At 47.8% G+C, this 26,093-nt stretch overlaps 1 protein-coding gene across 1 annotated transcript in view; it reads right to left on the bottom strand.

Moving 5' to 3' along the window:
* The window catches only part of COL5A1 (collagen type V alpha 1 chain), a 128,406-nt gene that overhangs the window by 40,372 nt on the left and 61,941 nt on the right, over window positions 1-26,093 (bottom strand). Inside the window, 17 exon segments of the mRNA XM_085239143.1 lie at window positions 122-166; window positions 2,600-2,653; window positions 3,795-3,839; window positions 4,405-4,458; window positions 4,931-4,975; window positions 6,029-6,082; window positions 8,149-8,193; window positions 9,542-9,595; window positions 10,380-10,433; window positions 11,705-11,758; window positions 12,493-12,546; window positions 12,804-12,857; window positions 12,973-13,029; window positions 15,439-15,531; window positions 17,054-17,128; window positions 23,378-23,440; window positions 23,720-23,761. Of these exon segments, the coding sequence (XP_085095269.1) occupies window positions 122-166; window positions 2,600-2,653; window positions 3,795-3,839; window positions 4,405-4,458; window positions 4,931-4,975; window positions 6,029-6,082; window positions 8,149-8,193; window positions 9,542-9,595; window positions 10,380-10,433; window positions 11,705-11,758; window positions 12,493-12,546; window positions 12,804-12,857; window positions 12,973-13,029; window positions 15,439-15,531; window positions 17,054-17,128; window positions 23,378-23,440; window positions 23,720-23,761 (942 nt within the window).

The following is a 26,093-nucleotide window of genomic DNA, read 5'->3' as shown; positions in this document are numbered from 1 at the left end:
TCGCTGGCTGCAGCACTTCCATGCCTCCCCAGCAATGAATCTTCTGTTTTAAAGCTAATGTTAGATTCTTAATTCATATTTTGCAATACTTAACAGTAACAAGAAACTTGTTGACACCTACCTGACTCCCCTTCTCTCCAGGAGGACCTTCCTTGCCAGGATGACCCTATTAATAAAAGAGACAAGCAGAGGAAAAAATGGATTTAGAGCATGGCTAATGCTTTGGAAGCCAACAAGCTTACTCAGGCAGCTCTGATTTATTTGTCATACAAGAGCTGCTCTCCAGGAAACTCTCACTGATAGGAGAAGCCCCTCTGAAGCCAGCAGGCGTCTCCCAAAAAAAGGAAGACTGTGTTTAGTCCTTTGCGTTATTATTCTTGGTTATTAAACCTTCTCACTCCTCACCACCTTTCAGCAGAGAAGCACAAACCGTTTTGCAGTGTTGGTCACACATTAGGACACCTCAGTAAGCTCAGCAGCAAGCAGCACAGAAGTGCTGCAGATGGGGGGGGGGAGGAAGATAAAATTAACTCCACACGTTAGCAAACTTGTGAAGGTCACAAGATGCCCAGACTGCTCAGAGCCCCTCATTAATTTCTTAATTCCTGGAGTCAGTTACAGGATCTCGTGACAAAGGCGCAGCTAACCTGCATCCCTGTCTGGTGGCAGCCGGATGCTGGCCAGCATTCCTCTTGGGATTTGATGCTGAATAACCAATGTCCAAGAGCTCCCACCACGTCCTCAATCACAGCTTTGAGAAGCAGCGCTTTGCTGGGAGTTCAATCAGCAGAAAGCAAAAGTGCAAATTGCCTTAGGTACAGCAGGAGGGACTGGTGAGAAACCGAGGAAATCCATGGGAGCAGTTTGTAGCGTTGATTTTCCTACTACAGGAACCAAAATGGAGCCAGGTCAGAAGATGTTCTCTGTCTGGCAATATCTGTACGAAAGCAATAAACCCTCCACAAGGGCAGTGCTGCACAGCCAGGCATCTTTCTTCCTTTTTTCTTTTAAAGACGAGAGCACATCCAGCTCCTTTTGCCCAAGGAGGCTGTGGATGCCCCATCCCTGAAGCACTCAAGGCCAGGCTGGATGTGGCTCTGGGCAGCCTGGGCTGGTGATTGGAGACTCTGCACATAGCAGGAGGTTGAAACCAGATGATCACTGTGGTCCTTTTCAACCTGGGCCATTCTATTATTCTATTCTATGATTAAAACCTTTTGCAGTGGTTGTTTTACATATGAACTCTTCCTGAAATACACAAGTGACTTTCTAGCAATACAGCAAGAGATCACAGAACAATTTTCCACAATCAGTCTTCATATCAGGAATGTCAGACAAGCAGGAATTCATAAAACAAGTGGGATTAATAAAGAAACAAAATGACAGCTGCCAGTTATGCATCAACAAAATGGAGAGAAACTGCAATCTGAGTTCGTCCTGTGAGTTTAAACAGCACCAACAGCATCAGTGCATCAGGGGGGCACATAACTGCTCACCTTGGGCTCCTGACATCTGCCTGCAGCCCAGGGGAATCAGAATGAAAGCACACCAGGACTTCAGAGGCTCCTAGCCATTCTACACTAAATCACCACCGTTTCCCAAATGCCCATCTCCATTACTGTCACTAAGATCAAAAATTGATGAGCAACTCGGCTGGCTCTCGCAGCAAGGTGCTTCAGGCCCTCAGGGATTTTCAGATGGCTTTCAAAACCAATTGCTATGAAGAGAACATGGGCAAGCTTTGTCCTTGGAAAGTGCAACAAACCTACAACCTGCTGCAAACTATGTGGCTACCAGTGGCCATGTGTCCATGCACGTCTGTCCATGCTCAACTTGCTGATGTGACACAGCCTTCAATCTGCACAAAATAGACCTTCTCCAGTCGAAGCTCCCTGGAGGCTGCTGCAAGAATTTCACATTAAAAGCTACAGCCTTGGAGATGTTCTGGGCTTTGCTTTAGCTGCTCTATTGACTTAGCTAACAATTGTAAGGATATTTGAAATGTCCTCGTACGACTGATAATCCCAGGGTGGAAAATGTAAATTTATTTGTATTTCTTTTTTCGCCATGCTTTGCATTTGCATTAGTGGAATGTAACTGTTTTCCATTTGTCATCCACAAAATCAGGTGTCTCAGAGGTGTGCAGAAATGAGGCCTGTTTTTGAGGCCAGACACCAACTTCGAAAGAAAGGAGCAAATGTTTGAAGTCGGATTAAGGAGGAAGTTGCAAGAATCCAGCTGATGAGCCACTGCAGCCTGCTGTTATCAGAGCTCTGCAGCAGAGCCCAGGGAGATGAGGACCCTCTGTGTTTGCAGTACCCACGCTTGTGAGACCATCCTTACCTTTGTGAGCTGCAAACTCACATGAAACAGAGAGGAAAAACAGGAGAAGGGGAAGGAGAAACCCAAAAGAGGGCCCTGTGCTGCACTGTGAGGCTGAGCAGAGCACAGAGCAGGGCCAGAGCTCAGCCAGAGCTCCTCCAACTCAGACCCCATGAGCCAAGGGGAAACCATAGGTCCATGGTGCACCCAGGGTGGATGGGTGCAGGATCAGCCCTGCAGCCTCTGTGCCAAGCAGAGCCCTGGGGCCAGCACTTACCGGAGGACCGTCTGCACCAGGCATGCCAGGAAGACCAGGTTTGCCCAGCGGCCCCTAAAAATAAACAGAAAAAAAAATCATCAGCTGCAACAGTGAGAGCCCCCAGTGCATCATTCTTGCTTGCCCTAATTGTGAAAGGCTGCAGACATAGGGGTCAGCTGGAAGAGCTGCCTTGATTTGCAACGAATCTGCTCACGTCTCTGGGCAGAGTCACTGCAGCGTGCCGGGATGGATCCCACACCTCAGCAGACCCCAGGAGAGCTCAGCAGGAGCCCAGGCACAAGGCTGGGAGCAGAGCCAAGGCTGGGAGTAGCTGCAGCCCTGCTGGAAAGCACTCCAGGCACAGGTAGGAGGGTATCAATGCACGGGGCTCTGTGCACCAAGAAACGCCCGCTCCTTGGTGACAAATGGCAAGAAGATTAACTGGCAAAGGAAGAAAATTAGAAGAGTGGAGCTGCCCCCATTGACCGTGTCTTGCTGCTTTAACATCGCTAAGTGATTACCTTTCTAATTAAGCAGCCACCTGATTTCTCACCCTATTGAGGAGCGTTGTGACTCAGCATTTAAAGCCAAGAGCCCTTTAGCCACTGGAATTGCTAATTCTCTGCTCCTCTCCCACTGATGGATAACTGCAGCCTACCAAGGTGAGCAGGGATTCACCCCATCCACACACCACAGATCCCCTGCCGACGTGCACCTGGGGAATGACAGCTCTGCCAACTCCAGAAGCTGATCCCATACCCTTGTTTAAACCCTAATGGTCCCAGCGCTGCCAGAGGATGCAAGAACAGCAGCTACCCCACGTCAACAGCCATAGGATACCACAGATTGTTGGCACGGGTCAGGAGAGAGGACAAGGAGCGTGACCCAAACCCACAGCTCTTCCCATTACCATCCTGCTCAGACTTACAGGCACTTAGCCCAGTGAAAGAGACAATTTTCAGCCCACTCCTAATGTTTTGCCATAGGCTGCCTGCAAAATGTTTCTGTTAAAATAGGAAATGAATGCAAATATTATGAATTAGAGGTAAACTGTGTTTTCTAGTCTCTCTTCTGTCTGGAATGAGCCACATTAGACTTTCATGGACACGGCTGCAAACAGATGTTGCATATGGGGCAGAGAAGCAGCTGAAGCAGCAAATGCATATTAATGGTAACAGTTGTCTTAAGTCAGAGCAGCAGCATTTCATCGTACCTTCTCTCCTGGGGGACCGATGGGGCCTTGCGGACCTGGAAGACCCTGAGAATAGAAAAAACCTCGGGTCAGTAAGGAATAAGCTATTCATTCCAAATGCATTTTGGCAGTGCCTCAGCTGAGCATCATTCCAGTGCCTGCGACGGCTGGGGACTTCCCCAGCTCCATTCATTCTCAAAATGTCTTGTGAGAGACGATGAAGTTTTGCTTTAGAACAGCCCCTGGAGAGCTGCTCTGCTTTGTGGTTTGTCCCCATGATGGGAATGGGGATGTTCTGAGGAGCGAGGAGCGCCGAGAGAGGAGATGGTGGGACTTGGACATCTGCATCACTGCTATGGTTCCCAGTGACCCAACCATGGGATTCTAAAAGTCAGGAATGAGCCACACAATGTGGCTCAGCCAAAGAGGCTGCGTGGACCTGGGCTTGGCTTTGCATCACAGCTAAGAACCAGAGGTATCTGAATCTGGGAGTATTTTCAGGAAGATTCTGGACCAGCTATGTACATTCCCACCAGATCTTATTGCTGGTCCCTCTGTTGACTGGTGAGCAAAACATGCCCCAAATCAGCATCCCTCTGTCCTACCAATAGAAAAAGAGTTTCCCTCTTACCTGAGCACCTGGGTTGCCCTGCTGGCCTGGAGGTCCCGGCTCACCCTGGGGACCCTGTGAGGAGGCAACAGCAGAGCTGAAAGCAGGAAAACAAGGAACAGAGCCACCAGCTCCTGCCTGGCACCAACCCTCTCACAGCATCCTGAGCCTCGATTCTGCAGGAGTCCATTTCATCCCAGCAGTGTGAAGTAGGAGACACAAAGATCCCTCCTCTCTCCCCCCCTCTGCCCCCCCCCCATCATTTAAGCTACAGCACTTTGATATTCATTAGAACAGCACACATCTCGATGAGAACGTTTGATCTTTCATGGGGAAATAATGTGTAATTCCATCAGAAATTATAATAAATTAACAACCATTTGCTGTAGGAAGATACTCTCTGTGGTTTTCACAGGCTCTGATAGGAGTCTAGACCAGACTAAAAACCAATTAGCAAATCTAATTTAATAGAGTACATTTCACATTTTGCATACACTCTCTGTCTGCAGCGCCTGAACTGTCTGTAAAATGGGCAGCAAGAACTTACCACATTCCCCTTGGGACCTGTTTGTCCATCCATACCAGCTACACCCTGGGAAAGGATTTAAGAAACAGCATGAAGAAAATATCTGCCTGTTTTGTACCTCAAAAACAGGGAAAAATGCAGTAAAACCAAAAAAACATCAGGAAGCCCTACAGCCCACATGGAACCATTTCCTAAAGGTGTTTGGTCAAATAGCCAATTCTATGATATTACACTTAAACTGACACCGTGTAAATTTACACTTTAAAAGTCTTTGTGGTCTTTTCCCACTGGTTTAACCTTCCTCAAAAGCAGAATCAGCACCTGATCGATGAGCCCTGGCCGGATTGCTTCCAGCAGCACACAGCCTGGCCACAAAAAGTCAAGAGCTTCCTAAGCACCTCCAGCAAGGTGTACGTGGCTAAGTGCATTCTTCGGGATGGCATTTCTGCTTTCACCACTTTGCTCTGGGGCAGGTTGGCTTATCCATTCCTACCAGAGTTCTCGTGTGAGACCTGGCACTCACTGAATTTCAGCAGGACTACGGTTCAAATTGAAGATGTCTTCACGTCTCGGGAGGGGTTAAGGACCTCCCAGCACTCACTACTAAAGCACTGACCCCTTCAGCTCTCGCAGCAGCACAGGGTTCAGGTCTTAAGTCTGGGGACTTCAGCGAGCTGCAGTGATTTGCAGAACGAGCCCTTACATCAGCACCTCCCTGGCCAGCAGGGCACAGCAGATAAGGTGACTGCCTTCTGCGTAACAAACTGCACGTTCCTGCCTTGGCTTTTGCCCAGAATGTGAACAAACCATTCTAAAGGCTCAACAGCCCTCAGGCAAAAGTTAATAGCACAAGGCACTGTGTTAATAGCTCTCATTCTTCCCTTTCAGCCTGAGCTAGGTATTAATTTCTACTCAAGCGGGCCAAGCCTTGAGCTGCCATAGGTAGATGAGACAGCACATAAAAACAGGGCAGAATACAGCCTTAGGGCTGTAACTTTTTTGGAATGCTTCTTCTCATGGCACAGATGTATACAGTTACACAAATCTGCTCGAATGATGGATGGGCACAGGGTGGTGTTCATGAGATGGCCAAGGAGGGCAGCAGCCCTGGGAACTTACCGGTGGCCCCGGTGGTCCTGGTGGCCCTTTGGGTCCCAGCAGTCCTCGGGGGCCCTAGGAAGAAAACAAGCAGGGTCAGCACTCCCCAAGCTCCCCCACAAGCATCACGCTGCCCACACAGCTTCAGTGCTGGCCACTGCTTCTGCACTAACAGCATCTTCCTGTGCTTCAAAACCAGTAAGAGAAACCCTGTGTGCGTGCACCCTTGAAGTGCTTTTGGTAAACTAAATAATATACACTCAGACCTTTCTTCTTTGGATTGGAAAAAGGCCTATTTCAGCTACTTTTTTTCTTTTTTTAATAAATAATTTAATCATGTTCCTGGATTACCCTGTAGCAAGCACAATGATGCAAAATACGTTGCAGCCAAGTCATTCTAGCTTGAGAGCATTATGAAAAATGAACCGATTCCACTAATGGATGATTAGGGTTAACATTTCCAAGTCGCTCCAGATTTAATTTTAATCATTGACAATCTGTACAACTCTGCAAGGCTGGAAAAGGTTTTCAGCCCGCAGCACAAAAGTACATTTTCAAAAGGCGTTTGGTTCTTCAGCCGCAACTGCTTATCACAGTGCTTTCCTTCCGTTTTTAGTTTTCTCACCAAGCTGAAACCAGCATCACCTTCAGGGAAATTCAGGGACATCTGAGAAAACTGCTCTGGTGTGGCAAGAGAATTGTCTCTGATTGAGAGGGTAAACTTAACAGTTTATGCTTTGGTTTTTCTCTTTGCAAAGCACACCTGGCAGCTCCTCTACCTGGTGGCTATGGGGCCAACGGGACACATTGGTAGGCAGCCCCATCCCAGGGCTCCTTCCAGGCTGCTCTGATGCTGGTACAAACCAGCTATGGGGATGGAAGGCCCACCACTGGTTTCAGTTGCCATTATATTTGGTAAGACTCTTTTTTGGCTTAAAGCAGATAGAAACGAGCAGATTTGGGATGTACATTTATGACCAGAAAGTTTCTTGCAGTGCAATTAATACCTCTCCTCTGGCCATCACAGATATTTTTTCTTGCATTGCTGCTATAAAGATCAACTTCTCTGCAAGCGTTATCAACGTTTAACTTCCCCTTTTGTTACTCTGTTATCTTAGCTCATTAATGCTTTTAAGAAGTTAATAACCCATAAGTTATTGCTTAGACTTGTGCTGAGCAGGTAGCTGGATTGATTAATCATCCTCAGAAGTTAATCAGACATCTTGTCTGTAATTTAGTTCCAATGAGTCCATAAATGCCAAGCCTTCCTTTCCCATGTGAAGTGTGTCCAGCAGTTCCATCAATTACTCTTGAGCCACCACACTGGGCCTTACAACAACAAAATAAGACACCTTGAAAACAAAGCTGATGGCCAATGGCAGATAGTGAATGTTCTTTTTATAATGAAGGAAATGCATTTTGGATATTATGAGCAGCCAAGAACAATATTACAGACTAAAGTCTACAGCCAGCCAGAAACAGAGTTTATCACTGCCAACATCATCATAAATACTTGGTTCTTAAGGCAGAAAATGCTTTCTGAGTCTGAAATTGAAAATTCAACTGTTTCTTTTTTGGTGAGATATTCTGACAACACGTGGAGCTGCAGACCCAGCCATTGACAAACTGACAATTGCAGCTCCATGCAAGGTGAACAAAGCACCAATCCATTGGTCATGGCCAATGTCATGGGGTGAACCCTGCTAGGATCACACCCTGAGATGCAGTCCCAGAGTTTCCACTCACAAAACCCCACATTTCACATATACCTAGCATACATCCTTTGCCCCCCAGCCCACAGTTGACTCCTAGACAATCCAGAAGGATACAGGTAGGAAAAATGAGACCAACTAAGTCAAGCTTTACCTTTAAAATGACCAGGTTTAAGTCTAGCCACTGAGCAAAGTAATTTTCACTCATTAGAAATCAAAGCTCAGAAAGGTCTGTGTTTCTGCAGTGGCCACCGGAGCAAGAAAAGCAGAGCAGTCATCAGGGCAGACCCTTGGGTCTTCAAGCCAGGGAAGCTCAGTCCTGGCAGAACCTCAGGGGTCCTCAGCACCTGAAGAGCTGCCCCATAGGACCCCTAAATATCATGATCACATCCAGCCCGTGCCCATCATGCCAGAGAAGGAGATACTCACAGGTTCTCCGGGCAGCCCTCTGGGTCCAACTTCTCCATCATCCCCCTGCCCGGCAGCGAAGGCACAGAGAGACAGAGCACAGCAGTTATATTTCAGTCACATCACAGGTGTTTCGTTCTTGTTAAATAATAATCACACTGAAAAGCAGCTTCCCCGGAGCAAGGAAAGGGTAGCCGTGCATAAAGGAGGCCTCATAAGCTGCGAGACTAATACTGCGTGTGCAGAATTTACCAAGGATTAGAAATGCTGCAAGGATACTTCATAATTCACGTCGGTGTTTATAAAGATGGATTTTGCTAACAGACAAGATACTGTAGGAACAATTCAGGGCATGTGAGTCAATAACCACAAGATTTAGTACTTAACGGAGTGGGAAGCCAGCATGGGAACGCTGTCCAAGGATCTGATGGAGCCAGATTAACCCATTGGCTCCTCAGATAAACCAGAGGGGTCGTTCCTCATCCCCCAACACCCACTCTCTGTTGGGGTCCACTGGGAAGAACAGGACAGAGCTTCCTCCAAGTCACTTTTAAACCACTAAAACCTCCCCTAGGGACACCCTGTCACACCCGGCTCACTCATTCTTAGGAAATCAATCCTAGCCAGCACTTGTAAACTCTCCTCTGCTGCCAATAAAATGCATTCTATCATACCCAGCTACATCCTCCAAGCTTCTCTGCCCCTTACACGGTTCTTTTTCACTTTAGACTCCAGAAATCTGTTCCTCTCCCAAAAGACACGTTAGGTCTTTTCAACTTCAAAGCACCACACATCCACAACAAATTAATCCTCCCAACTTTGCGGTGAGGGAGGTGTTGTTATCTGTGTTTTACAGAGGAAACAAATAGCCAAAGGTGGAAAGAGAACATTGTGGAGCGGGATTAGAGCCTGAGAAATCCATACTCGCTCCTCCAATTAAACCACACATACCTCTGAGCTACACATTTGCCAGCTCTCCTCTTATACCAGCACTCCTAGGCCTGTAATCACTTAGTTTGAGCTCTGCTAAAGGCCTTCTGATTATTGACTACACAGTGTTAAGGCAGCAAACAATTTCATCTTTGCCTCCCACATCTGGCTGGAATTTCTTGCTACAATTTACTCTACCTTAGAAAACAAGCAGCACAGATACACGATGAAAATGGTATTTTTTTTTCCTGACAAAACCAGAGCTTTCTGACCAGATCTTTAGAAAACACATTCCTCACAACGTTTCCTCCCACCAGTGCTCTGCTCACCCTATGCACGAGGTGATGAGCTGCACAGCATGGCAGTGAGGGACACGTACTCACTGCTGGCTCCCACCACATGTCTGCCTGGCATCACATCTGCTTCTTCTTTGCAGGGCTTACTTACAAATTCAAGGGACTGCTGCATCAAGAGATAAACTTACCCTCTCCCCGTCCTCTCCGGGTGCCCCTGGGGGGCCGTGGGGACCTGGCTCACCCTACAAAGGAAAGACAGAGAAAACCTCAGGGGAGGTGGACACAACTCTAGCAGTGGAAGATATTGGGTAGCACTGAGAAACCTGACACTGGGCTTGACTGCTGTGCCTGCACCACGAGCTGCAGATACTCGTACCCTCGCATTCCCTTCTCCCTGCTCTCTCTGAAGCCCCTCTGCACATACTCAGTGCCACACATGGGCTCCAGCAACTTCACTCGAGTGCAACTGGGGCTCTGCACACAGCCAGCCTTTCATCCAAGATGTGCTGGTTGCTCCATTTCTGGCTGATGAAGCATCTCTCTCAGGCACTGTCTTTCCTTTCCTGTGCAGCTTGCAGTCACAATGCAATCTCTGCTGTTCAAACTCTTGCATTCTTTACAAAGTACTGTCTGCTCCCTCTGGGGAGAGGAGGCATGAACAAGCCTGCCAAAATAATGAGCTTCTTGCTTTTTTCCCCACTGCTTAATTATAAGGTAAAGAGAAGAATCCCATTGTATTGTTGCAGTTCCCATCCACAACAGCACTAAAAGCAGGCTTTGCCTCCTGTTTTTTACCCTCTATTTGGTTAGTGTGATTTCTGCCCCCACTTTCAGGCAACCCCAGAAGGATGTCACAGCTTCCCGGGATGTGAATGCTGTGACATCCAGCACTATCCTGCAGGACACTCCTGTCCTCATCACATTATTTTGGGTTGTCCCCAGCACTGCTGCCCTCCTCCCAACAATATCCTCCTGCCAACGTTTCCTTACAGACTGCAGTCAGAAGACAAGTGGGAGATAACTCACTCTGTTCCCCTTCTCACCAGGCAAACCAGCCAAGCCATCAAACCCTCGGTCACCCTAAAAGAAAAAACAGGTTAGTGCACATTTCCCTCTGCTCTTGAATACCTTTCCGATTTGTTTCCTTTCTGTGTCAAGGAGGGATTGATTTTCTCCCTCAGACATTTGGCTTTCACCTCCCATCAGACTGGTGATGATTTCACAGTTACAGATTGAATGAAAGAAAGAGGAACAAGCTCAAATAAAGTCATTTTCCCTCTCCCCTTTTCCTCCAGCACCTACGCATTTATCAGTTTTCCACGTGGATTTTGGAGCCTATCAATCATCGAAAGCTCCCAGAAAATGTTCTTCCAGTCCAAGGAGACAAATGTATAAACAAACAAACTCTGAGAACTGTCTTAATGCAGCCAGGCTCAGAAGGCAGATCTGGTTCGCCCTAAAGAGCACGGTAGGCTGGTGGACTCAGTGACTGCACATGGATGCTGAGGGGTATTGCAAAAGCGGTGACTCCGTGGATCTGTGACCAGTCACTCCTTTATTTTTGCCAGGTTCTGGGGCATTGCTCTGTCTCTGCACACAGCGCTGTTAGCTCATTTCCAGCCCTGCTCGTTATTCTGTTTTCCCTTCTTCCCGGGCATCCACTCCTTTGGGGGCAGTCGATGCTCATTAAAGCACTTTACTGGATAAATGATTCGCAGCCTCCTGTCTCTGTATCAAAACCCCCCATCTATTCCAGCTTTAAGTATCTACATAATAAAGTACTTAAACCTTTAATACACGATTCCCCGAGCAAACTTTCCCTGCATTCAATTTCAGTGGAACAGCTCCTCTCTTGCTGGATAATACCAGCAGATCTCGGCTGAATGAAAGGATTTTGTCTCAAATATAAATACAGCGCATTAAAATTCCTCACCACGCCTTCTACATTTTCTCACCCAGTTATTAGGTATTTTTCCTTTGTAGTTATATTTCAGGATATTTCCAACTGCTCATTCATGTTTGTTTTTTGTAATTAGGATTCCAAAGTATTTGTTCTACAAATGCAGTCAAGGGAGCATGTTTCATTCTTAAGAGGATCCAGCAATTTAATAAAAGTTGCCTCCAAAGAAAGAAAGAAAGAAAGAAAAGACAATCTATCGCTCTTCTGCCTTCTAGGTGCGTGTTTAATTTCCCTCAGCTCTCAAATGTAGAGCCCACATCTTCATAGGTGTCCTGAGACAATTTCAACCACCTCCCCCAAGGAAGGTGGGCTCCCCATGCCAAGGATCCTTCTGTTCCTGCTTGCTACCAAGAGATGCACATTCCCAAAGCAGACAGACACGCGATGCTACCTTTGGTCCCGTCTGCCCTGGCATTCCCCGGGCACCATCACTGCCAGCTCGTCCCTGCAGGAGAGGAAAGCAAAGTCAAATGTAAAGTACAAGGTAGGGTGGCAGGGACATCTGCTCTTTGGCAGCTCAGGGAGGTTCTGCTGAAGCCAGAGCTCTCCGCTCAGACAGCAGCAGCCTTTGGTAAAGGGGAAATGCTGCTCTGCCCTTGAAGCTCAAGGCTGGTGCTAACCAAGGCCTGGGTTCACTGCAGGGGTGCTGGGAGACAGTTTGCAACTCCAATTGGAATAAATGACCTTCCAGTACATTTTAAGAAATGCTGATGCCCACAAATTGGAATGAGATGAAGGTTTACTAAAGGCTTTCTCATTTTATCTCCAGTAAGCTGACACAAAGAGCCAGTGGGCTGCCTAACCCAAAATTTTGCATTTGTGCCATAGGGACACCAACAGAACAAGTCAGCATCGCTTCGACTGATTCCCAAAACCCGCAGGGACCGAGACCTCATGACCTGCAAACGTGGGACTGCCCAAAGCAGCACACAGCACTCCTACACCTCCCATCCCAGCACTGCAGAGCCAAAATCTGAGGACAAGAGCGCTGGAAGCACAGCCACGCAGCTCCCCCAGCTCCCCTCCTCCCCACCCTGAGCTCCCATCCCCACGTCCGTCTGCCCAGATGGACCGAGAAGGCCTGGAGCAGCCCTGCTGGCCGTCGGCCCGCTCTTGTGCAATGCTCTCAGAGCTCAGGAATTGCTTGGCAGTGGGACGGAGCGCTCCCGGGACACTCACCCTGCGTCCTGGCTTCCCCGCCGGGCCAGGAGGGCCCTGGATGCCTCGTGGACCCTGCAATGTGGGGAGAAAAGAGAAAGAAATGCTGTCAGGCAAAAGCATGACAAATGGACCCTGCATTGGTCAGAGCAGCGGCTCTATAGTATTTACACGGCCACCCACACCTCAGCTCTTTTCCAGCCATCTTTGTGGCAGGGGAACAGCTGGGACTGAGGGCACAGCGAGAGGCTTGGCGTGAACCTGCTGTGCTCACGCTGCTCTCCAAGCACACTTCTCCACATCCCCTCACTCCCCGACCCTCTCATACACACCTGAGGTCCCATTTCTCCAGCTTCGCCCTTCAATCCTCCACTGCCCGGGGGTCCCTGTAGACACAAAAGAAGATCCGTTGCATTTTGTCCCAACAGAGGGAAGACCCAAAGGTCGTTAAGGAGGATCCATGCAGGTAATAACCGAGAGCATCATTGCTTTGTCACTCACCATGGGGCCGGGCCGCCCGGTCAGACCCATCGGACCCGCCGGTCCTCTCAGTGCCAGCTGCAACAGAAAGAGAACCATTGCTTTAGTTGTGTCCCTGCTTTGCTACAATGGGACAAAGCCACTGTCGTGCCACGAGCTGCACTGTGCATTCTCTCCACTCTCTGAGAAGCACGAATCCTTGCAGCAGTTTCCACCATTTCAATGAATTTACCCCAGAGAGTACACTGTAATGCCAATTAACTCCTTCCTGCACCCATAAATGGGCCAAGCCCATGGTCACGTGTAATATCTCACAAACAGAACAACTCTATTTCCAGTGGAGGGGGCTTTAGTTCAGTAAGGGGTCATGCAACCAGACCTTAGATCAGCAGTTTCTATGTAATGGGGCTGTCCACACTTCGTAACATCACTGGACTATGTGCTCTCTCATGACAATTCATCACTTTATAAGAGTTCTAATTAACTTCGTTCCGGCAATTAAAATCTACTCACAATTGAACTTGAAAGTGTTTAAACATTGCAAAAACATGGGATTATGTGGCACCATTTCACAACTCTCCTTTACAAGGGAGCTGCTCTAAAACACTGCTGGCTCGGAGACTACAGAAAGCCAAATTTAAGGGAATAAATCAAGCTAACAATGCAAGTAACAACACACTCAAAAAAAAAAAAAAAAAAAAAGAGGAAGGAGATGAATTTCCCCTGCAGGACTCCTTTCTCATCTCTACCACAGCCTATCATTTCCCCCTTTGAAATGCCTTTTATTTCCCTATTCCTGGTATCAGGGATTTCAGCTGAACTCGTCTGATGATAGGTTGATGTTAGCCAAGAAATGGATCCTTTTCTTTGTGGAAATATTCGGCTTCTCTTCCACAGCCTCCAGCTCACTCAGGATTTGGGCTGTTCTTTTTTTTTAAGAAAACCTTTATCCAAAAACGGAAAACAAAATAAAACAGAGAAAAGAGACTTTTCTCTGTCTGTGTGTGTGTGTTGGGGGGTACTTTGTTTTTTCCAATCCGTCACTCCTTTTGTAAAGCAGAAAACAAGCCAAGAGCAACACAAAAAAAAATAGGGGGTCTGAGAAAGAAGATGCTTCCCATGAAAAATTTGTCTGGTCAAAAACTGCATTTCCCAGCAAAATAAATACTGGTGAAAAAACTGCAGGCAGCCTGGAAATTAAGAGTGACGAGGTAGCACAAGAATCATAATATACCAATATTACTCTCAGAGGAAGGTTAATGGATAGGAAAATGCAGTGGCTGGTGGCGTCAGGGCCCTGTGCTCTGCCTGAGCATGTGAAAAATTGAACTCCTCAGATAAAGGAGAGCTGGATGGAAAGCAAAATAGCCCCAACTGAGCTCAAGTCCTCGCTATAAACCTGAAAGGGGCACGTGTTACCCTGCTGGTTGGTGATCCCAATAGACTTTATTCCACTCAGAGGTGAAAGGGATAGGTTTTTCAGCTCATTTCAGCAGCTGAAGTGAAGGCAAGCTGCTCAGAACAGCAGGCTGACTGCATCCGGGGCAGAAGAGCACAGGGAAGCCCTGAGTGACTGCATTTGGCTGGAAGAGGAGCAAAGCACCCACTGCTGCATCCCTCTGCTTACAGCCTGGCTAAACCATCGTGCGTTTTCCCCTTGGCTGCTCACAGCCTGGACAGGACTGGGGCAAAGACAGCAGCAATGTGCTTATGGGGGGGTGCCTACGTGTTGCTTTCAGCTGTAATTGTGCCGGCTGCTTTTCTGCTTTTAACAAGCTAATGATCAAAAGTAACCTCAGAGAAGCACGCATGAAAGGGAAGATTCAAAGTTGTACCAGCTAGAAATGAAGTCTTATTTTGAAGAGATGAGTATGTACAGCCTGATATGCTGACATACTCATCCAGCCACAGAACAGGAATCGTACTGGGAACGTGCACGGCTGATCTCATTTCACCAGTCAGTTTAAATAATAAACATTGCAGGGGATTATTTGATCATCAATCAGTAAGGTCATCTGAGGGGAAAAAAAAAAAGTTGCACGGATATTCATCATGCATTTTCAAATGAACGCATGAAAGGGAATTGCGAGCTGCCTGCTGAGATTCACGGGGCTGGGAACAGCTTACATCTGTGACATACATTCAATTATTGAGTGAGATTTGCTGGGAAAAAACGAAAGAAAGAAATCCCCTACAGCATATACCACAGCTTTTCATATATACTCTCAAAACTGTCAGCAGAAGCAGTGAATGCTACAGTAGGGACTGGCATCAACAGAACGCTCTGCAGGCAATGAAAGACCAAGGTTTAAGCCCAAACCATGCAGGCATCACCACCTCAAGCCATGTGGCCGTCCCATCTCAGACATGGGCTGAGTAGCTGCTACCACCACAGATGATGAAAGCGTGCAGACAAGTGCTCTGTCAAATTTACTCTGGTCCTTCACTTCAACGGGCTGCAAGAGATCTCCCCTTTCCCTCACTTACCCTCGCCTGCTGTAGGATGGCCTGGGCTTGGGCTTCCTGGGCAGAGACCATAGGTCCTTTGGAGCCAGCATCTCCTCCTCCACTGAAGCGGAACTGGTGGGAACAAGGCAGAGAGCAGGTCACTGGTTGCTGTCACTCCATGCAAGCGTTGCTCCTACGCAGCTCTGTTCAGCATGACTGATCCAATCCCACCGCTATCCTTCTTGCTGCCCCATTAACCGTGGTACTCTCAGGTCACCCCAGCTGTTTCTCACCAACATACCCATGCAGCAAATTCTGCTGGTTCAAAGCAGTGCACCACAGGAGGGCTCGTGGGCTTTGCACTGTAAGGACCTCACACAGCACAGCTCCAAATGAACAGCACAGTTCTCCCAGGCCTGGAGTTCCCTACGCAGATGCTATTGGCCAGGAGGGGTCAGGTCAGGATGCTGGGCTGCATTTCCCTCTGCATCTTCACACGGTGCTGTCTGCTTGCCATGGGACAGAGGCTGCATTTCCCACATGTGGCCACATACTTCAGAGAACAGAACTCGCCCCAGTGTTCAAACCACAGCCCCTCAGCACACAAAGGACTTCTAAAGCAGAAAGCATTAGCTTTTTTATTTTCCTGAACTTGAAAGGGAAGGAGTTTCTTCCACTCCCAAAGGCTACAAACCCACCCTCTGGGACACACATCCTCCTCCTGCCTTAGCTGCACGTGTCCTTATGGCTTTGCAGGAGGGACTGCAGAGCACAGAACCTCCTTGGACGTCTCCTTCACCTCTGCTTCACCTCAGCGCCGTGCCTGCTTGGCACTAGGTGCACGACCACACAAACTTGGCAAACGGGTTCAAAGAAACAATTTATAGGCCTAAGGTTGCTTACCGTGGGGGCCAACAAATGCATTGTAATGGCCAGCTGAGCTCCATGTCGAGCGCTTGGCCTGGGCTCTGCTCGGCACCCTGCCAGTATCCTACATGCATATCACCCCACGATTTGGAGCCTGTACAAGAGTGCTGCGGTTTTTCACTCAAGGCTCTTTCCCTTTGGTACCTAGCCACTTATTTCCAACAGCTGGTTTCCTCAGGGAAACCTCACATCAAAGCAGACACAAAATATAACTGCTCGTTTTGTGTCCCAGGACCAAGAAGGCTGACTTGGTGCTTGTTAGCTTCGTGTAAGGGAAAAGGACGTACAAATTAACCACTGGTCACCAAAACAGATCAGTTAATTCAGGTGCTTACAGCTTCAGGACCTGCTTTGAAGACCCCTTAGAGGCTCCTCACCCTAAAGGCAGGGTTCTGCAAAAAGAATTTGGCCACTGGAGGTGTCTTCAGTTGCCTCTTCATGACTTTCACTCTCCTATGCTATGCCAAGGCCTAAGCAATGATGGTTATTCATTGCTTTCAGAAATTTCAGTTCACCTGCCCTGAGCTTCTGATCTGTGAAAATGTGCCAGTGCTTTGCAAAATGTAAATTTGTAAGGGAAATGATCCAGATCCATCTTTCACACAAGAGAAAATGTGCCCTTGGTGTACAAGAGATAGGGACTTCTGCAAAAACAGGCTCTCAGCAGCAGCAAAGCCAAGAAGCGAAGTTCATTTTAGTGCTTTTTTTTGGCTTCATTTATACTTACAGGCAACATAAGCATTGTCCCTGGTGGTCCTGGTAAACCATCTGCTCCTGGAAGACCTGGGCGGCCAGGCGGTCCCTGTCAGAAGGAGAAATAAAAATAAACTTCTGTAGCATCGTCTTAGTCATGTCCATACACAAGTGGCTGTGGCTGTACAGACATATGTCACAACACAAAGGGCTCCCTATCTCGACAGCTCACACCGAGCATGCTGGCATCCTGATGGTCTGGCAAACTCTGTGGAAGTACATTTGTAGGCACACATGGTTTTTCTTAGCAATTCCCTCTTCTTACATCCTGGCTCCCTTGTTTTCTGTATCTGCCATAAGCAACGTTCAAGTGAACAATAAAAGCCTCTGCCATGTTCCAAATCAATGGAATCAGTGGTTAGTTGGGTCTGTTAAAATCTGTTAAAAAGGTATATGAGACTTCATAACTCAAGTCAGTGAAATAGAAATAGCGGAAAATAAATACATTTCCGTACATGTTCAGTCACCTGAGTCATTCCATTTTTCTCTCCTCTGCCTTTTTTCGTCCTATGAGACCACTTCTGTCTACAATGGAGTGATCCTGTCAGCAGCCATAAATCAGCAAAACTCCAAGGGCCTGAAAGGAGCTGTGCTGATTAACATCAGCTGAGTGTCTTTAACTTGCACTAAAGAAACAAGTATGTAGTAAAAGACGTATTGATGAAGCTGTAAATAATCAAATATGGCCAATTTTCCTATGACAGCCCACAGATTATTTGCACTCCCAGCTGCGTACTTGGCAAGAAGTTTAAGCTAACCCAAATTTGCACATCCATCCATAACCCTACAGAAGAGTAGGAGGACACCCAACCACCCAACACACGTGCAATAATTGCAATTTTCACATCAGCTTAAGGAGCTGAAGGCAAGAGTGACTTGATCTCATCCCAGGGAGGCCAAGAGGAGCCCTGGTGCTCATTTCATGGCAAGGCAGGCAGGATTACCTGGCCAACAGCTCAGGTTTGAGGGCTTGGACACTCCCCTGCTCAGTAAACACCAATAATAAATTCATCTTTGGGGAACCAGCACTCTTGGAAGAGCAAGCAACAAACATCTACATTAGTTCTAACTCTCTTCAACTTGCCCCAAACTCTCAAGCCTGCACAGACACCAATTGAAAGGGAAAATAAAAACCCTACCCCAAATCCCACATCTGCATGGACATGCAGCAAGGACACAGGAGATCCAGCCCTTGTCCTGGGAAGCTTCATGCTCACCAGACAAGGCAAAGGAAGGTGGATGAGGGTGGGAGAGAGAGGAAGAGAAAACAGAACAAAATCTATAAAGCAGAGCATTTTTAATAAGATTAGTTGAAGCATTATGCTTGCCCCGTTCTCCTGCAGACACGCCTGGGTGCTCATTGAGTCTATTTCTAGAAGGGTGTCTAACTCATCCCATCAGACCCTCCCTGGTTTGGGCTGAGGTCTCAGGACATGTTGGGGACTGGAAGCACATCATCTTCCCCCACGTGGGAAGATGATGCTCAGCCATGCAGCTCCCCATTTCTGCAGGAGCACAGGACTTCGCTTCACCTCACATCTCCTCATTCCCTCCTCTTTCATTCCTTCCACATCTTATTTAACCTAACATCTCCTTTGTCACCTCCCTCTTAAAAGGAACCCAAAAGCACCGAGCCCTAAATTAGAGCCCAGCTCTGGGGAATGAGAGCCACTGTTACTCCACCCCACGGAGCTATTTCTGTGTCCTGCACCACAATTACAGGGCAGCCAGCACCAAGGCCAGCCCAGAATAACAGCCCAGCACTGCAGCTGGTGATTGATCAGCACAGCACTCAGCAGCTCCCTCAGCACCAAAGGGAGCTGTGTAACATGCCGGCCCATCCATTTTTCAAGACATGCTCGTGATGTTACATTTGTGCTGTTTTCTTAGCCTGGCTGACACCAGCATCCCTGACTCCACCGATGAGGTGCAGAGGGCAGTCCCATCTGCTGCAGCACAGCACATAAATAATTTAGGCCAGGTTCACCTTTATATAAAAAACTTTCTTCCCTCTCTCTCCTCTCTTTCAGCGCTGGTCCCACAGATGATGGATCAGGAATGGGGTTGTTTATCTCTCCTTGTGTGCTCTGCCCAACAAACGGTGAGGAAACAGTCTTCTGCATCAATGCCTCGTTTTGTTCCAGGTCAGGTGTGTGAGGTCTCCCCCATGCGGTGTGGAGCAGTGGGGGGCAATAGTATGGATGGGAATCCAGACCATAAAGCACTTTGTAAATTGCAATTCAGGCTGGCTTGCAGAAGCCTTAGAATGCCTCTGAGAAATGCAGCACGCCAGACTCTCAGTTGGTGTAAATCTGTGTTGCTCTCATTACGTAAATAGAGATCTGCTGATATATAGCAACCAAGAATGGGGACTTCAGCTTTCATTTGGTGCAGTGCTCTAAAATGCCACGCTGAACGCAAAAACTGATGCAGTATTTCAAAGGAGTGCTTTAGCTGAAATCTTACTGCATTTGTTATCTGGCTCCTTGAGAACGAGACAGCAACAGACAATGGTCTTCAGAGCAGTGCCCAGCAACACCGACCACGAGCCCTTATTAGTCCAGTTTCGTGCTTTAAGTCACCCTCACAGAATACTCTTCTCCCATTTTTGGTCCTGGCCGGAGAATTACACGAGCAAAGTATTCAGGGCGTTCTGAGCAAAGCAGTCTGACACAGGAACTGAAAGTTTCAAGACTTTTAGAACCACACGAAAGGCATTAGGGATCCTATCACACTCCTGAGATGCAAAACTGTCCTTAGAGGAAATGAGTCCACTGGGACACAACGACTGCGTGGTCTTGGGAAACACAACACAGGCATTGAGACCAACCTTTGCTCAGAGCCAGAGGCTGACAGGAGCCCAGCAGCACCCAGACACCCCCCCAGTTACCAACACAACAGGGTCAGTGACCAAGCTGTGGTCTGTTCCATTGCTGTAGAGCACCTTGTTCAAAAAAAGCATATTTTTCTCCCAGTTTCTTCATTCCATTTTGGAATACTCCACATTCCTTTCTTTCCACTAGTGGAAAGACCCCCTCAGATCACTCCTCCCACAAATAGGCTGGCTGCAGCTATACTGGTGTCACAAGTGCTTCTTCATGCTGTAAAATTACAGGGATAAACGAACCAACCAACATAATGAATAAAACAGAGCTAAATGAGTGTTGGCCAATATTAACATAGCTGAATATTGTTGTTATATTAATTCAGTGCACCTGTCTGATTGCAAATATAAAGTCTATCAGATGCAGTGTTCCTCACTGTATGCACATAAGCGCCATGTAAATTCATGAGCAATGCGCAGGGTTAATAATAAACAAATTAAAGAGGAGCTGCTCTAATTGAAAAGAGTGTTTTCAATGCAGTTGCAGTTCCTGGCTTTGCAAGTTCATTGCTTCTCTATGAGCAATATGTCGTATTATGTTCTGTTCTGGACACTTAGAAAAAGCAAGATGTGCACACTGTGCTTGAATGCAAATTGAGCCTTTTATTTCAAGGTGTGTAACAGTAACATCAGGGACGTGGGAAAGCTGATGGGCTTTGTGTGGCTATTCAAGGGGAGCCTGGAAATGTCCAGACCAGGAAATGCCTGCACGTGCATGGACAACTGACAGAAGTACCAGCCCCCTCATCAGCATGGTCAGCATCCATCTCATAACGCAAATGAACTGTTGGGAGCCAAAGAAGAGCAACAAAGGAAGTGGAAGAGAAAGTTGGACAGCACACAGCAAATTCTGAGTGGCATCCAATGCGTTAAGTCAACCTCTGTGCAGTGATTCATGGGTTAAACTAACTTCTCTGAGCAGTGGCTCAGCCCACCGCTGCATATTGACTTTCTGAGCTCGCAGACCCCGATCAATGGAGCTCCGTCAGGGCCTCTCGTTCTCAGTCATGTCACAACCACAAGAAATGTTATTACTGTTCCATCAAAAACCAATAAATACACCTGGAGCGTAAATGAGGTGGGGGGGGCTTTACAGAAGCACACTTGGAGGGGTTGCAGGAGTGTGGCAGCAGCTGAACGCCAGCCAAGTCCCCAGAGACCAGCACTGCAACAAAGAGCTTTAATTAAAAGACCAGGGCTCAAGTCAGGGTCATTACCCTGAAAAATACACCAACGTCTAAACTATCTCCTCAAATACACCTGAAAACCAAAAGAGACACCTCCAGTGTGGGTCAGCTATGGGTGGGATGGAGATGCACTTTGATGGGTGGGAGAGGAAGGGTGAAAGGGTGGAGCTGGGAAGGACAAGGCATAGAAAAGAAACTCAAGAATGCTTTTTCTGAGTGATCCCAAGCATTTCCTGCAAGGGATCAGAGTTGGGCTTTAAAAGCTGAGGATGGAAGAAGGTGGGGAAAACCAGTCCAGGAAAAGGCTTCTGTGGCACAGTGGCTCAGCCCCTGCTCACTGCAGAGAGCCCAGATATGAAGGACTTAGAGAGAAATACTTCAGAGTTCTATCCAATTGGTGTTCACACGCTCTGATGCATCCCATCCTGGAGTGGAAAGGTGATCAGCCACTTCCAGGGTGGGGGACATGGCTGGTGCAAGAAGCAATAAAATCCAAAGGTTTGATGCACATTTGACGGTGGCTTCAGAGGAGGCCACAGCAAACTTCCAGTATCACATAAACATTAAAAATGATTCTGCACCGAGCTCCTTTATCACGCAGAGATCTTGTTCTGATTCTCTGTAATGGAGTGAATTCTCTCTTGTTCATTCCGGGTCTTAGGTTATGCAATTAAATTCGAAAATTAAGTGAAAAGAAGAGAGAAACAACAATGCCACAGCACGAATCCTTAATAGGAGCTGCAGCAATTAGCTGTGCTAAGACACATCAGAACAACACAACATCCGTTGTCTGTGCAGACCTTCCCACTCTGCATGGACAGAACTCAACAAAATCCAAGGAAATCTGTCAGAGGAATGGGAAGCCATGCAGATATAGTGGGTCTGGGTCTCCCCATCCTTTCCCTTCCAGGTCCCAGGGACAAATAGGACACAATTCCCCATCCCAAAAGCAGCTGCTAAAGAAGCAGAGGATGCAATGGTGCCAGGAAAACACGCTCAAGCCCTGACCATCACACTGGGAACTGAGAGCTCCTGTGCTTTCCCAGAGAAATGCTGGAAATAAAGGTCCCAGACTACCTTCAGACCCCCAGCTGCAGGTTTGCTTTTGGCCTTTTGGCCAACAGGACTGCTGGATACCTCAGGCCGCCAACAGCCCTGTCCTTAGGGCTGCTTTTATTTTTAGGTGAATTTCTGATGCCCGCTAAAATTGCTCCCAGCAGCCCCCGAGCTCAATGCTGTCCTGGATGCTCATCTCAGTGCTGCTCCCCGACCACACTGGAGCTGGTTTTGCCCCGTGTGAAGATAATCCAGGCTTTCCCTACACGCCTCACTTTCTCTTTTAGCCACTCCCTATAGAAATCTGTGCTGTTCCAAGTCAAAACAAGTCTCATTCACTGCTGATGGGAGAAAACATAAAACCTCTCAAAGAGAAGATCATGCACACAGCGTTCTGGGCAGGAGACATGCCCCAAATACAACAGCAATATCCTAGCAGCTATTCTGAAGGCATACATGACTGCACTCAACGTAACAATGCATCAAGGTATCAAAACAGATATCAAGCTCCATTTACTCTGCTCATGCAAACTTGCTGAGATCAATAAATTTATCTATACAAGAGGTTAGCTGCACCAAGGGGGATGCACTGGTCCTCCTCCAAAACCAAGCTGAAGTTACATCAAAAGCTAATGCACAACTGCTCAGGTACAGCATTGCTAAATCACATCAGTCACACTCTAGTGCTTGCTGGTTCAGTTCATTAACCCACCCAGTGCAAAGGTGAGATGCTGCACAGAGTGATCCTGCCAACAGGAGCAGTCTGGGACACAAAAAAGGTGGAAGGAACACAGCAAGGGTGGTGGAGTGTCCCCAGGGGTTGTGCTGGGATGCAAGCAAGCCCAACCCGTTGCTGTAGTGAAGACTCAAAGTTGCGGTCTCCAACTGTTTGTCCCTAAATGCAAAGGTTGCCTTCACCACAGCAGAAGCTCCTTTTAGGACTGGCAATCTCTTTGCCTGATTTTATCACAAAGTCATCATAGAATCATTGAATGGCTTGGCTTGGAAAAGACTTTGAAGATTTTGAGGCGTTAAAACCAAAGGCTCAGAGGAGATTGCTATCAAACGCCTTGTGCAACCAGCAGCATTCAGGACTCTAGTGCTGTCCCCCTCTGAACACACAAATTGATGAAAGGCATCAGCCAAACAGGAGAAGAACAGGGATACTCACTCTCTCCCCTGGATCTCCCATTAAGCCCACAGGTCCAGTTGGTCCTGGAGGTCCTGGAAGGCCCTAGCATAGAAAAGATGGGGAAAAAAAAAATTAGCCACTGAATGGAAATGTGTTATTATTTGTAACATTCATGCAAAGAGGAGGAAAAGAAATAGGGCTTTCTGTTTATTTTGACTCCAGAAAATCAACCCCAAAGCATTTATACACACACACACACGGCGTATGGAAGCAACAGAGCCCGGGACCAGCTGTGTGCTGAGCCCCATGCAGGCATCAGCCCCCCGCAATGCACGCATCCAGCTCCACCAAGCTGCAAGGTGTAACCCCAACACCACTTACTGCAGGGCCTTCGGGACCAGGGGGGCCTTCCACAAGCATACCCTAAACAAGAGAAAGGTATAACAGTGATTAGCAAGGCACATCCTCAAAGCCAACCCAACTTCAGGGCTGAAAACCCAATGCTTCCTCCATCCTTCAATAGCTCAGGCCTTGCTGCTAGCTTCCATACTCCCTCAGTGACATCATCAAAGCCAAATATCATTTATTTGGATCATGCAGGACATGAAGAAACAGCCCTTCACCCCAGCATGGGGCGGCCTTCCTGCTCACTGCTTCCTCCCCTCACTAAAGGGCAAAGCTCAGTTACGGAGATGGAGAGAAGAGCTCCTTTTTGGGAAGCAGCAATCTCTAATGCCCAGCAGCTGGGAGGAAAAACAATAGAAAGTTAATAAGCAAACTGCAAGGGTTTTGGTCTTTTTTTTTTTTGAAATTACTTTCCTAGCAGACTGCACACTGTGATTTACTCTGTGTACCCAGGAAATCACTGTGCAGGCAAAACAGCAGAATTATATTATTCCATTTCTTTTCATCTAAATATTTTGTCCTAACTTTAAATCAGGTCTAGCCCATACTCAATGGAATTGAGCTGTTTCTGTTCATTTATTTATTTGGTTGTTCTTCCCCCTCATGGCTATGTAAGAGGCAGGAAAGAAACCTCCCATTCAAGCAGACAAATGCTTTCTAGAAGTAATTTCACTGCCAACCATGGAGGCATTGCTCTCCTCTGGCTGGGAATTAGATGTCATCCCTACACCATACTCCTTCAACCCACACTAAATACAAGCTCCTTGCTGTTGAGGGCTACCAGGATGGGGCAGGTGATCCTGATCCCCCAGGAATGACACCCACAAAGCCCTAGCTCCTTTTCCATAGAAAATCCCAGAGCTCTCAGCAAACATCTCCCCATACAGGGGGGGACCACAGAGCCCATCCCCACTGAGACAAACGATGGCACATTGGTGTGTTGCAGCCTCCAATACAGAACCCAATACCAACCCTTCTCCTCCCCTGTGCTAACAGTGTCTCCAGTCTGATGCAGAGAGCCCCAAGCCCACATCTGTCCCTCCCAGAACTTTCTGGGGGTGCCACCAGGGTTACCGTGGCTCTGCTTCCCACGGCCGGCTGCAGGATGCTCCTATGCACAGCCTGGGTTAATTAGCCCATTCACGATGCAAACATCCTTGGCATCTTCCCATATTTATCAGTTGGTTTATGTTGAGCTCCAGCTTTAGGGACATCTGGAGATTCTCCTCGGCAAGAGATCACTGCTGTTTACATGACCGCTCATCAGCAGTGGGGATGTGGGAAGCTGTGGGGGTATACCACCATAGGGGACTGCAAGCAGAGCACGTTTGGGGCCATCCAGGGGAAGAAGGGATGTCACTCCCCTCAACACCCCGTTGCTACCCACAAGTGAGGCTAACACTGCAGAAAAAGCACAAAAACTGGCCGCAGTGCAGAGAGGAGCTGTGCAAAAGCCGATCAAACTCTCTCCGAAGGCAGCTGTGAGCACCGGAGTCTGGCCCAAAGCAGGGAAAGGCAGCCTGTCACCCCCACAACTGAGCCACAGTGGTCCCAGCATCCCGACCACAACCCCGAGCAGCCTGTGCTGCCCTGCTGCTTCCAGCGAGCGTCAGCACAGAGCAAGGATTGAAGGACAGGCAGCTCGAAGGCAAAGATGAGAGAATTCAGCAGAACCCGCCTTCGGTTTTTATTTTCTCCCCTCTGCTGCAATTCCGATCAAAAACCAGATAAAGAGCGCAGCAAATGTGAATTTCTCTCTGTTAAAGAGGAACTGAACGGATAGGAACACGGCGGCATTTGGTCTTGTTTACTCTCTGGCAAAAGCTATACGTGCTCCAGTGTTTTGAAATAGCGAAGGCTGCCAAATTCTTTCTGGATGATTAAACTTAACCGTTATTTTGTTCGCTTTGTAACGTTTCAGATTGGTTCCGGCCCAGGGTGGGCTGCTGAAGCTGCCTTCTCCATGTTGCTGCATGGTTCAGCAAAGTGTTTGCTCCTTGCCTTTGTTTGCAGAGTTGCTGGACCCAGAAAGGAGGGAGGGAAGGCAGTGGTGAAGGTCTGAGAAGCCCAACTGCTGCCCCCAGCTCCTCACTCTGCCAGCATTGGCAAAGTCTCCTTGAGAAGGAAATGGAGGAAGAATTGGAAGACAAAAGAAGGGATTGTGGGCAATGGGAAGTACTGCTGCTTCGCTCGGCACCGCTTGGGCTTTCTGCCAAGAGAAACTGGGTTAACTGAGCTGCTGGTGTGCAGCTTGGCCCTTTGGAGTTGGGCCAGCGAGGTGAGTACAGCCATGTCAATCCCTGCTCCCAGCCCAGGAGCACCCCAGCATCTCAACAGGGACACAGACGTG

The sequence above is a fragment of the Meleagris gallopavo genome, chromosome 19 (assembly GCF_905368555.1).
Source record: "Meleagris gallopavo chromosome 19, MGAL_WU_HG_1.1, whole genome shotgun sequence".
Lineage (NCBI taxonomy): Eukaryota > Metazoa > Chordata > Aves > Galliformes > Phasianidae > Meleagris > Meleagris gallopavo.
Note: the sequence above shows the minus strand (reverse complement) of the source record. Positions and strands in the feature narration are given on the sequence as shown.